Source organism: Coenobita brevimanus, chromosome 63 (genome assembly GCF_032717465.1).
Source record: "Coenobita brevimanus isolate Jiangsu-jjx chromosome 63, ASM3271746v2, whole genome shotgun sequence".
NCBI lineage: Eukaryota > Metazoa > Arthropoda > Malacostraca > Decapoda > Coenobitidae > Coenobita > Coenobita brevimanus.
Genome location: NC_137016.1, coordinates 38,865,756 through 38,879,322, shown reverse-complemented (window position 1 = coordinate 38,879,322; position 13,567 = coordinate 38,865,756). Strand labels below are relative to the sequence as shown.

Sequence of the window (13,567 nt, the reverse complement as noted above, 5' to 3'; positions counted from 1 at the left end):
AATTTCTTTAGTGAAAGTAACATACCCATTGTCTGCAGTATCCCATTTGTTATACAGTATAAAGGAAAACTGACTGTGAGTGGTCAGTCTACAGTTATTATTAATTGTTTCATTATGAAATTTTCAAGATGTTTCATAATTGATAATGTACAGTACATAGGTATAAGTCTCTCAGATTCAAAAGAAAGGCCATACTTCAAGAATGAAGTCATACTGAAAATATTGCATGAATTGCATCCAGTATTTTTAAGGTTTAGTCTAGGTGTCAGATAATCTATGAGAACATTTGCATCTTTAAGATAGTTGTATTCTATTATTGCTCCTACATTTAAGGTGGAACTGTATTTAGTGTGTCAGTGCTGAGAGAGATGCCTGGTTAATAATAATTTTTTGACTGAAGTTGAGCATTATGAATGTAGTCACTTGGCATTAATTGGCTAAGCTAAAGTTTAAAGAAGGTTGTTGCTGGCAGCTGATGAGAGGAAATAAAGCAAAATCACAGCCTGTGCAGTACATGTGAAAGTTTTAATTTCACTGTCATTATTTCTGCTTAATGTCAACATAGCAATATATTCACAGAAGGACAGATCAGACTGAGGAAATGTAGGCTAGCAATACCTTTGATGACGTTAAGTCTTTGTATGAGGTCAGAAAGTCATCAGTACTAGCTACATGGCTCTTTTTAGATGTTACAATGGTGTTTGTGCTTGGATGGGGTTGGGTGGGGGGTGGGGGAGTTTCCTGGTGAGGGCAGGTTATGGTAAATGTGTGTGTAAAAGACACCAGAGAAAATGTGAAAAGCAAGAACTGAAAATAAATGATAAGTGATGCTACATAGTTAACAGGACTGAAGTGAAGGGCAGTTCCATGTTGTTGGTGATAATGCTAGAAGAAAGATCGAGATGGGACTCTTAAAGTTCTGTACCCATAGTTAACTATTTCAGAGAATTTGACATGATCGTTGCAACACATTTTCCTGGTCCAGTTATCAGTGATGCAGGTGTTGCATCAAATCCATAGTAATTGTTCTAGAGAGAGAAATTTCAAATCACATCATTCTAGCACACCATAGTGGAACTTAAGTTGCACAATTGCAGCAGTCAGCAACTTAGTACGCCTTCCTGGAGCAACAGGAGAGATGCTGAAAGCTGCTGAGTTAGTTGTCATGTTGTGCTTCATTTTTACATTTTCCATTTTTTCTTAAGCACTGTTTATTGTAAAAAAAGCTAATCCTATGATTGGAAAACTCATGAAACTCTGTATCTCAACAGGTTCCTAAACAGTATTGGCTATGAGCAAGTTTTTATCTTACAAAAGTGAGAATACCCAGTATGTGCACATAATGTTTTTCTGCTTGAAAAGTGCTGAGAGGTAGTCATAGTCTTATCTTTTCATTTTGTTTTTAAGTTCATAAGACAGTAAACATTTAAGAAGCCAGTAATGTATGATGTTTCCCTTTAAAAAAAAAAAAAAAAAAAAAAAATCACAAAGTCCTTATATTGGTGAACAGGAAAGAGCTAATAAACTTAATCCATGAAATAAGCAGTTTTTATGTACAAATAGGAGGCCACTGTTGCAGAAGTGTTATTCAGGTTTCCACACCGTACTGTACATACTAACCCCTTAACTCGAGTAATGTCCTTAGTTTATTATTACTACTGCATTAGCAGATGGCTTCATTCAGTTAGGAAAAGCCTCTCATATTGAAGGTGTTAATTAAAGCCAAACCTGTCCCCTCCGGTTTGGTAAGTCTCTCCTAAGCTGAATATAATAGCTCAGAGGTAGCAAGAATATACACCACAGATGCAAAGGGATGATGTAATGGTGTCTTCTAATAGCTTTGTTCTAATATCTGGGTAGCACAGGTACAGTATTTACATTGACGATGTTAACGGATTCGGAAATTTTCTTTTCTGGTTTTGTGAATGTACATGCTGAGAATCAATACTGTACTCTTCTACACTGAATTAACTCAAAATTCACGATTGTGTAACCTTTTAAATGTTTCATTCTCATTCACTGCCAGTTGCATGAATGAGACTGTTTTGTGTGACGGTGTTTATCACTGCTTGTCACAGTATTCTCTTTCATGCATTTCACCTTCACCTGCTTCAGCCACACTTTGGTACAGTGTGGTGAAAATTTAGATAAAAGATAAGTTAGTGTTATTTGACTTGTTTAGGCCAGGGATGTCTATTACATGTCTTTATTACACCCTCTTGACAATATTGTTAAGCTGAGGTCGCAGCAACAAGCACTTGAAGCATTTCTTAAGTGGAATAAAATTGCTTTATAGCATTAAGAATCAACTGAAAAGGATGTTTCCATGAGTCAAAGAGTTAAATTGAGTTACTTGAAGATTAACCCATGGTTTGCAACTTACCCTATTCAACTCAAGGGGCATGTTATTTTTAATAACACCACGAAGTTGCTTGTAGCAGCAGCATTGTGCAGTTTTTATGGGATATAAGGTTTCCTTTCTCATCCCCTCTTGGTTGAGCCCAGAAACAAAGCAGCAGTTGCTGCCATTAGTGAAATTCATGTTCTTCCTGGTCCATTTATCATGACGTTAGCATCCAAGGAAAGATCAACCCTTTCCCCAAAAATAAATAAATAAATAAAATGAAAATAAACTTGACTGCAAGGTTGACAGTGCCTAAGATAAAGAGAGGAAAAGATAAAATGAATTATCATAAATAACACATCATGCTCAAATTATGGCTTATTGGACTTAATGGCAACTCACTGAGGCTTTGACAGGACTCTCTTTTACTCATATAGTTGCCAGTTTCTTGCCAACTAGGAAATTTTGGATCACAGTAACTCCATGGTGAGTTGAGCAAAAATAAGTAAAGGGTAAGTGTGTAATACCATTTCCAAGACAGTGATGGACTTTATGAAGCCATATTGCACTTATCATGAAATTGGCAAAATTGCCGCACCACAGAGCCTGTTTTGCAACCCTCATGCTGCAGTCCATTGGTTAAACCCTTAGAGATGGGACACATTAATCTGAAACATTAAGCTTTCTTTCTTTAGCTGGTAATCTATAATAACTGATAGAATTATAGACATACAGTAAATGGGATTGAACTGCAATATACAGGTCTCATAAATGTCACATACACTACGTTGAGTTAGAGATACAGTAAAACCTCGATATAACGGACTTCAAGAGACCGGAATTCGTTTTTATCGGAGTTGAGGAGCTACCAGACTAAATTTCAATATATTGGAAAAAGTCCAATAAAGCCAGAAGCAGTCTGGACTGCCTGACCACTTCAGCTATGTTCAGCACAGTAAGGTAAGTAAAATACATGATTATGAGTGTACAGTGCAGTATATTAATGTAGTGAAGTTATAACACAGTGCAGTACAGCAATAGTAGTCAGAACTGTTTAAAAACCGTTCGTGTGATCTGGACTAATGTCTGATATATCGGGAAAAGTCCGGGTTAGCAAGGGGAAGTCCGGATGTCGCTTTTCTCGGAATTTCGCATTTTTCAGAATGGCTTGGGCCCCTTTTAGTCCGTTATAATGAGGTCTTACTGTACATGGGTGTTAGTTCATTCAGATGTACAATACAGTACTGTACTTGTTTTCTTTGGATTATAGAAGCTGAAATGGGATTGCTTTATTTTAGTTCAGGGAAGGAGGAAATATTGATCAGTATACAGATTCATTTTTACGACTTTGAGTAGCTTTAATACAGTTTAGTGTAGTACTGTATGTTTCATTTTCAGTTTATTAATTTATTCATTTACTTTTTTTTAATGAGTTGAAATGGAAATAAAGTTTAGAGAGGACAGTGTGTGTCTAGTGAGGCAATGACATTAAATTATTTCAAGGTTGAAAATGGTGTATCTTGCATTTGTGAAAGAGCACAGAGTATGATAGATGATACTAAAAGCATTTAGCTAGGGAAGGTATGAGATGTACAGGCATTGATAGATAACATAAAGCGTATGAATGTGAGAGTGAGTGCCAAGTGTGAATGTTAAGGGTAGAGTGTGGTGGCTTGAGTGAGGGTGACATGGCTACTGAGTGTGTGTGTGTGCCAGCAGGACGTGATGGTGGTGGGGGAGCCGTCCCTCATGGGCGGTGAGTTCGGTGACGAGGATGAGCGGCTGATCACCCGGCTGGAGAATACCCAGTACGACACCAGTCAGGTGGAGGACGGCAATGGAGCGCCACAGGGAGCTGGTCCCGGTGGCCCTGGCCCTGGACCCACAGGACCAGCACCCTTCAATAATTCTCCGATGACCGGTGGTCCTGGTGGCCCTTGGCCAGACCCAGCGAGGCAGCCTCAGGATGCTGATAAGAAGAGTCCAGCGATCAGTCAGTAGCCCAGATATGTTAACACCATTAGCTCATTTTCATGAACCAGGCCTAACAGTAAGTACAGTACACAGCTTCAGCTGGGTGTTGCTGAAAGAGAGAGAATCCCCATGCTGCATAAGAGCCAACCTGTAGTCCACAGTGGAATCCCCTGCTGATGTTGTTTGTTTGGGTAAAGTGGATTGAAAGGGCAGCAGCAGGCAAGTATTACAAGCAACACAGTTGACATTAAAATGTATCATCAAGTTATTTCTTGATCGCAAGTGCTAATGATTGTGTAAATATACAAGATGGTAAATGACTTTTTATGTTCTAAACTAAACAAGACTGGCATTTTGAATAAGGGGTTTGTAGGGAGAATTTTATAGGATTGTCAGTAATTTCTGCTCCAGTTCTTACTGTTTGACATCGTGAATATTTCCATAAAAGTTTAACCCCAAAACTGACTCTTCAGAGAGGAAAGTAGAGTTTTTAAAAAGCTTGAGATGTATGGAGATTGTCACCAGATATTATTCAGATCCAGGAGCTTCTTTTATTGACCTTTTTTTATATCTGGTGGTGCACAGTTGTAAATGCTTTGTAATTTTATTATTTAGACAAAATTATAATAGGGACCAACGTATGGTCAAATTTATAAGATTGAACAGGTTTCCATTTGTGTTGTCTTTCTTACAGAGTTTGATAAGCCATTAATATGGTAATATTCAGTCAGATAGAGGAATGAGAATTGACCATTTGCAGATATGCGTATCATGAGAGATGGTAGTTGTTCCTTTTATTAATGTTTTATGGGTGACTGTCCAGTGTGTGGAATGATCCCTTTAAAGTATTTATACTTTTGCCTGAGGGTGAAAAAGTTTATGATTGATACTGGAGAGAATGCTTGAATGTGAGCCTTTATGTTGTATGTGTATATTTGTAGCAATCTAATATTTAAGTATGGCACTTAGCCAGAATTGGCAATATTTCCTAATACAGGAAGTACTCAGTGCTCATTCATCTTTTGGTAATGGTGATTTTATTTTATTTTATTATATTGCACGTAAAACTTTTACTCGTACAGTAATATTTTGTGTTCATTGCATTGCAGTGGTGACCCTGTTGTGTTATTTATCACTGTTTTCTCATGAAAGTTCAGTTGACCCAGTGTAAGTAGACATATTAATGCTCTCTCAAGTATGTATGTAAATGATAACAAGCACCAATGAAATGTTCCTTTGTTAAAAGACTTCCAGCTCTTTTCACGTATTTCTTTAAATTTTTTAATTATCATCCACATTTAACATGCATTTTCCATGCTGTATTTTAATATGGACTTCGTCATTATACTGTAGTATGATGACTTGTTAGAAGTGTCTTTCTTTTTTATTGCCTTGATGAATGTTTTGCATGTGTATGAGTTGTTCAAGGAATAGCAGTATTTTTTTTCTTTCTTTCTTTTTTAGTTTTCACTAATCAAAATATGAGCAGTGTGCAAAGGGAGTTTGGTAGGTAGAATGTTTTTTTTTTTTTTTTTTTTTTTTTTTTTTCCCCAGTGCATCAGTATTTTGTGTGAAATTTTAGTTTCACCTGTGTAGCTGGAAATGAAGGAGAAGTACGGCAATGATAGGTAGAGCAACAGTAGTGTCCGTACTTTTTTAAGTTTGAATTTTCTTACATATTGCAATTTAATACTGTACAAAACATTGATTTTTATGTAAGGGTCAGCAGAATTTTTATATACATGTAAGTGAAAATCTGGTTCTTAATGGCAGTGTAACACCATTCATACTCGGTGATGGCCAGCATGTTATACTGCACTATGGAGATGTGCTGGTGCCAGTACACATTCCACAAATTTAACTTTTTTGTCCTAGGTTCATTACTAATTCACATTATTTATCAGTTTTAGTAAAATACAAGAAGTTTTTGTACAGTGTAATCAGAAGCTTATGTAACCCATCCATATTTTATACAAAAGATCTCTTTCTTGACTGAACATATACAGTACTTGTGAATCTCACAGGCTTCAGTCCATATCATGGGGGGTGGGAGCTGAAAGCACTGACCCCAGTACACCCTACACCAGCCCTCAGTGCACCCCAAACGGTCCAGTGTGTCACAGCTGCCCTGCCCCTGCACACCCGAGGCTCCTCCACCACAACTCTCCCTTGTGTTTACCTCTCTTGTAAAGTGTACAAATCTTTGTTTGGATGTGATTGGTCATCAAGATTTTCCCTAAGAGGAAGCTACTATTTCTTGTCTTCTAGAGTGAGTGCTGATAATAAATATTTTTAATCTATAGACTGTCTTATTGAAATAGCCTTTTTGGTTTTGCTGTCAGTCTGGGAGCTCTGCATTGTGTCAGCACCACAGTTCATCACATTCCTTTTTTGGGGCAATGGGGGAGCTGAAAGTTGCTTGTAAATCTAGCAACTCTGCCATCTGGGTATATACATGCCACCATATCAAGACATCCCTCTCCAGCATCCAGATAACTGTGTGTAGTGCCACATTGCTTAAGAAAGCAAAAAGCAAGCAACTCCCAACAACATCCTCCCTCCTTCACAGAGTGCAGTACTTCCCAGGCATATGTACAAACAAATAGTCACCACAGCCATCCAGGGCCACCAGCCAGAAAGTATCCTTCATGGACATCTACTAGACACTCATCCCTTAGAAACTGCCCTCCAGAAAGATGTGAGTGCATGTAACCAGACTATGATGTGGCCATCACTCTCCCCTGTTACAGTGCCAACACAAAATACAAGTCACAAACTACTGTCCCCTTATTGCAATGCAATTTCCACAACACCGCTCACGTACTGTCCTCGTGCACCTGACTTTCACAACGTGGATAATTCTTCAGTACAGCGAACCCTCAATTTAACATACTTTGATTGACTGGATATTGGATTTAACAGACATTACAAAGCCACTGGATTCCATTGACTATAACAAAGAGTGTCTGGTAAATGAGTTGCAATACATAGGTTTCATGAGGAAGTGCAATAACAAGGATGTGAAATAAACTGCACAAAGGTGGAATTGTGGGACAGGTTAATGTAAAATGGGTATAGTTTTCATTTTTACTTTTGTACTAGAATATGATGTACTCATTTATTTTCAAATGTGCTTGAAATACCACATCGGGGAACCATCGGATTTAACAGCTTATCGGCTTTTTCAGCTCAGGCTTAACCTCATTTAGTCCCTCATAGGGAGGGTCTGCTGTATAATCTCAACAAATGATGTTTGGGAACACCCAGCTGAAGTGGTCAGTTTCCTGCAGTCCACCGTGTTACATATAAATGAACCTGAAGCCATAAAGACGGCAACAATAACTGTGCAGTAGTTCTGCAAGGGAAAAGGGGAAAGTGTGGTAGGTGGAGGCGCTCACCATCCACTCACTCGATGTAGTGCTGCTTTGGGTGTCTACCCTTTCCTCTCTTCCATCCTTCCTTTTCTGTCTTTCCTTCTTTCTTTCCTCTTTCTTCTTTCTGCAGGTGACTTTACACTCCCTCTTTTGTCTTTCTTTCCTTCATTCTTTCGTCTTCTTTTTGCCTATGGGTAACTCTACACTGAGTGACAAGCCGAATGGTTTCCTGTATACCAGGAAACCATTTGCTACGCTGGGTGGTAACCAGATAACCAAATTATGGCACCTGGTGGTTTAGTGGGTAATTAGGTGCTCCAATTGGATTGAGCCTGTGTAGGCTTATATCCAAGGGGTGGTTGGGGTCTATTGCTCCTGTAATGCCACTCGAGGATGAGTGAGGCTGGACCAACTTTCCTAGCCCCGGGTTCTTACGCTCCTTATGGGATGACGTAGGATTGGATGACGGATGGATCAATAAGGGGAAAAGGAAAGACTGTAGAAGAAGGGGAAATGACCAATATTAAACCTTAAGAAGCAGACTAGGCCACAAAATCTAACCCCGAGAATTGGGAAAAATGAAGGTACCGGTATCCAGAATTTATTAACCCCCTAGGATGAAAGGAAATGTTGTTCTGAATTGGCAAATCCCTCTTTTGAGGTTCTTTTTCCTAATTTGACAATGCTAACAGACATCTAATATGTGAACACAGTTGACAGTTCTCAGAATTGAATCCCTTCATCCATGCCTTAACCCGAACCTTTCCACAAAATGTGGTCTGTATCAGATAAAAATCATGAAGTTGACCTTGTCATGTGTCCCAGACCTTTGACCACTTGTTACAAAAAAAACAATAGGTCAGCCTTGCAGCTGATCCTTAATCCTAAGTATGGTTGCAAGGGGTGACAGACGTACAAAGTAGTTCATTTGATAGCATTTCATCTCAACCTGGCCCTGTCCCCCAAAAAAATCAAAATAAGCCTTACATACATGTATGTCGTTTGCTGCTGTTCTGCCCGACACGTATGTATGTTGCTCACAGCAGAAGGATAATATGAAAAATTGAACTTCATCTCACATCATTGGAATTTGAGCAGACATTTCTGACTGAGTGCATCATAAATGAACACAAGGTAAGTGAGTCATGTTAGCTTAGTACTGTACTGTACTGTATACAGTCACTACTTGTTTTACAATGGGGTTACATCAGGTCATACCTTATCGTATACTGATTTTATCTTAAATCAGTGGACTGAAACAGTATAAAAGGGGGGTTACGTCAACTGTTTCCCAAAGTCACCTACCCAAGACTGAAATAAAAATGACAACCCATCTTAATCACTTCCTGTGTCTTTCCAAGTCGTCTCCAAGACCAAAACAAACACTATCACACCAATATTGGCGGCGTTACTCACATACAGTAAATTGTTGCAACAACACAACACTCACACTTGCGTAACGTTGGCCTGGTGCTACACAATGTATATGCCTACTGTAGCACGATGCTTGGCTGAGAGGTGACGATATCGGGGGGGGGGGGGCACACGTGAACAAGTGGAAAACACAGGGCTTTGAAGGGATGGTGGGACTGCAACTGAACCAAAACAATGCTCTGCACACTGGGGCCGCCATCTTGCCTGAGACAAGCGACTGTCGCCGTGCGTGTGCCTGGCGCTTTGTACAAAATTTTCCTCGGGCAATATCGTTATAGCAGGAAATTCATCAGAAATCGGATTTTGGGGTGGAACTTTTCTGTTGTCGTTGTAACGAATTATCGTAAACCAAATAAATGTAAAACAAGTAGTGACTGTAATCCATTTATTGTTTGCTTTTTGATTTGCATTTACAGGGGAAGAAAAAATGCTTTTTGATCCTAGGTATCTTTCATTTAGAAATATAAAATACAATTGTTTTACTTTGGATGCACAACTATTATCATTTCATCTGTTCCTCCAAGTATGTAGACTCGGCTCGTCTATAGTATCCTGTTTCATAATGCAGATTGCTTTGTACACCCTTACCCTGATAACCAGCAGTGTTGTTTACCAGTGGAAGTGTTCCAGCGAGTATGTCAGGTATCGCAGTAATTTTCCGCATAAGGTACTGAAGAAAAGACAGAAGTGCGTTCCAGACCCAAACCCAAACTCTCATATACCTTGCTTAGTCAATAGAGACTGACACAGAAACACCTTAGGTAATGTTATCCTCACAAACTGTACTACTTGCAAAAAATGGCACATTAAACATCACATGCAGGAGGGTAGGGTGGTGGGACATGTGATATTCAGCACTGCTTCAGGGCAACTAAGCAGCCAGGCAGGCTGCTGGCAATGTGCCAAGTGGGGATGGGGAAGGGAGATAGTGGGGATGGGGTAGGGTGGGGATATGGAAGGAGGCAAGAAAACCAAACAACCCTACTGCCACCCTCCCTCTTCCAGTCTCACATTCACTCACTCACTCTCTCACACACACACACACACACACACACACACACACACACACACACACAGGAGAAAGTGGGGGTGGGGGAGGGTGGGGGGATGGAGAGGGAGACAACCAGGGGTGGGAGAAGGCAGGGGGACAGGGAGGAAGACATGCCAGGCAGTGCTGAGTGCGGTGAGGAATGGAGGAGGGACGGGGCAGGAAAGGAGAGGGGATGGAGGGAGGACCAGGAGAGCCTCGTTTCAAACCTAGGGAGAGGCAAGGTGTCAGACTGGAGAGGCGGGGTGTCAGACTAGTGAGGTGATGAACATTCATATTGTTCGGATTGTGGGAATATTCCCCTATTTCTTGTGTTTGGTCTAGTGAAGTGCCGGTTTTTGATGCGCCGGATAATGGGCAGGGGCATACATGTTAGGCAGTTATTTAGGTTCTAAAGTTACCACAGTGCAGTTATGTCCATCACAACACAGAATGCAGGCCCAAACATGGCCAAATATAGCATTTCCTGCTTTGGAGGTTTTGTAGCACCTCTTCTTTGGTAATATGTTTTTCATGGTGGTAGGTGGTGGTGACCATCATCCACTCACAAGGTAGTGCTACCTACTTCTTCCTTCACCTTTATCATTTTTTTCTGTGTCAGCCCCCCTGTCTTCCAATTTCTCCCATCTTTCCTGTCACTTTTTATTACTCTTCTTTCCTCTTCAGCTAGCCTTACATCGAGTGAGAAGCCTTATGGTTTCCTGTAAGTCAGGAAACCATTTACAATGCTGGGTAGTAAATTATATTTCCACCCCATACGTGTTCCTTACACGTCAACAAGAGGGTTGGTGGAGGGTTAGTTCCCCTCCCTGTAAAACAACTAACTCAAAGGTATGTCCCACCCCTTAAGGAATTATGACATCTGGCTGTAGATTGATAGATTTTACACTCAACTGGTCTGTTGTATATTACTGACATCTTTCTTACTTAACCATTAATTGCATAAATAACATACAAGAAACAATTTGTGTGCCATATACTTAAATGACCAGAATGTGATCCTTAGACTTTACCAATGAAGGGGAAAGAGGACTGAGTCAGTTCAGCAGCAGTGTCCCTGAGTTGCCAGGATCACCATTTTCACTTGATCCTTATTTCAGCCAGAATATTTTATTTAGCTTTGAGGAGGTTTTTCATAGTAAAAGGATTAAAAATAATCTCCATAAACCCATGCAGTACCATATTGTCTTTTGATTTTTTCTGGTAGCCATCAAACAATTTTGTCAGTCTTAGGAGAGATCTTTCAGAAAAGTAGTTTGGAATGTCTGTTAAAGTAGCCATCCCACTGACTCATACACTTCATCCTTCTGTTGCTGTCCTTTGCCATCTTTTTTGGTTCCTTCCATACCTTGCTTTCTCACACATTCATTTACCATCTTCCACTCACAAGGTAGCAGGCTGGGTATTCTGTAGTCACAAGCTCAGTTTCACCAGGAGCTAACCTTGTGAGTTACCAGGAACTGCTCATGGATTTGATTTCAATATTACATTTTCTTGGATTCCATATGTCTCAAATGATATGCCATGAAAGCACCCCTACCGATAGCTAACACAAAATTAAATTGTAATATCCATCACATACCATGGGTAAGGTGATGGGCTCTAATACCCAAATGCCAGGTGACATGTGTGGACCAGAGAGAATTAGCCTTCTGTTGGTGTGTCATAGGTAGAGTATCTGTTCCAGACCTTGGGAATGGCCTCTCAGGCTATTTTCAGAATCATATGCATAGAAAACATAAAAATAAACAAGCTCATTCACCTATACCTTTTCATTACCATATTCATTCTTGGGGTGATCACCATTTGACCACACGCTTCTTTAATGATCAATAGATTTCCTCATTTCACACCTTTAACTAGCTTGGGAGATACTTCATTGCAAATGGGATGTTGCTGCAGGATTTGCAAAGATGTATGTAATATTTTACTTTTAGGCAGAAAATTTTGTCATTAGCATACTGAATCTGTACTGAAGATGCTGTTCATTCACTTAACATCTCATACTTCTGTCCATATTTTATAGGTATCCCTGGTGTTGTTAGTAAGAATACTAACCAAGTATTTTCTGCATGTTATGAAGGAGGGGTTGGTGTGAGCTGGAAAATCCACTGCCCTGTAAAATACCACCAAAAGTTTACAAGAGTCTTAGATCTGTTTTATGTATATATATATATTCCATATAATATTTTTGCAAAGAATGACTTAACCGTTATCCAACTATAGAATGTAAAAACATGTTGATTGGGAAGGGCGCTATAGTAATGTACCAACCCGACCACGTACTGATGTACACACAACAAGGACATACCCATCTACTGATGTTGGGAAGTAGCAATGGTACAATCATGGAAATATGTTTCTTTAAAGCCATGATAGCTATCCCCAGCAAATGGCAGTAATGCAATAATAAATATATATGAAGGAATGTGTCTTAAAATCTTTTCTAATGACAGTAACAGGTGGTAGGTGGGGGCACTCGCTATCCACTTACTCAATGTAGCACTGCTTTGGGTGTCAGCCCTTTCCTCTCTTCCTTCCTTCCTCATCTGTCTTTCCTTCATTCTTTCCTCTTCCTTCTGCATACAGTTGACTTTACACTCCCTCTTCTGTCTTTCTTTCCTTCATTCTTTCCTTTTCCTTCTTCCTATGGGTGACTCTAAGCTGAGTGACAAGCCAAATGGTTTCCTGTTCACCAGGAAACCATTTACTACGCTGGGTGGTAACCATTTAACCAAATTATGGCACTTGGTGGTTTAGTGGGTAATTAAGGCTCTCCAATCAGATTAAGCCAGTGTAGGTTTATATCCAAGTGGTGGTTGGGGTTCATTGCTCACGTAATGCCACTCGGGGATGGGTGAGGCTGGTTACTCTCTTCTTAAATGTTAGGACCAACTTGCCTAGCCCAGGACTTCTACGCTCCTCATGGGGCGGCATGGGATTGGATGATGGATGGATGGATAACAGTAACAGAGAACAAATACCAAGTCATCCATTTACAGTGACCCCTTTAATTAGATGCTAATGTATCACTGAATTCTTCAGTGGAATTGGAATTGGCACAAATGGTACCATAAAAATCCATATTATAAGGGAAACTGGTAGGGTAAAATCCATAAATTTCACCCAAATCCCCCTCTTCTCCCTCCTGAAAATTTTTGACCACCCCCAGTTCATACCTAATATATGTAACAGTGAACATACAACTTCTAGAAATATCACTGGACAAAAGAAAGGTGATTACTTACCATGATGGGTTGGAGTGATGCTTGGATGTTGGGGAGGGGTGTATCACTCTCACTTTTAATAAATATATTCTTAGTGCCTATTGTTCCTTCTGTGAAAAAAAAACTGTTTCCATAAACATGCAAGCTGATGGTGCTAAGGTGATGC

The 13,567-nt window shown here is 39.8% G+C and overlaps 1 protein-coding gene across 6 annotated transcripts in view; it reads left to right on the top strand.

Moving 5' to 3' along the window:
* The window catches only part of Chi (LIM domain-binding protein 2 Chi), a 142,629-nt gene extending 136,011 nt beyond the window's left edge, over positions 1–6,618 (top strand). For 2 of the 6 annotated variants that reach the window (XM_080276026.1, XM_080276029.1), the window contains one exon: positions 4,061–6,618. In XM_080276026.1, coding sequence (XP_080132152.1) covers positions 4,061–4,345 — 285 coding nt within the window. In that variant the 3' untranslated portion in view covers positions 4,346–6,618. The remainder of the gene's footprint in view (positions 1–4,060) is intronic. The other 4 variants (XM_080276028.1, XM_080276030.1, XM_080276032.1 and 1 more) reach the window with 3 other exon arrangements.
* The last annotated feature ends 6,949 nt before the right edge of the window (positions 6,619–13,567 follow it).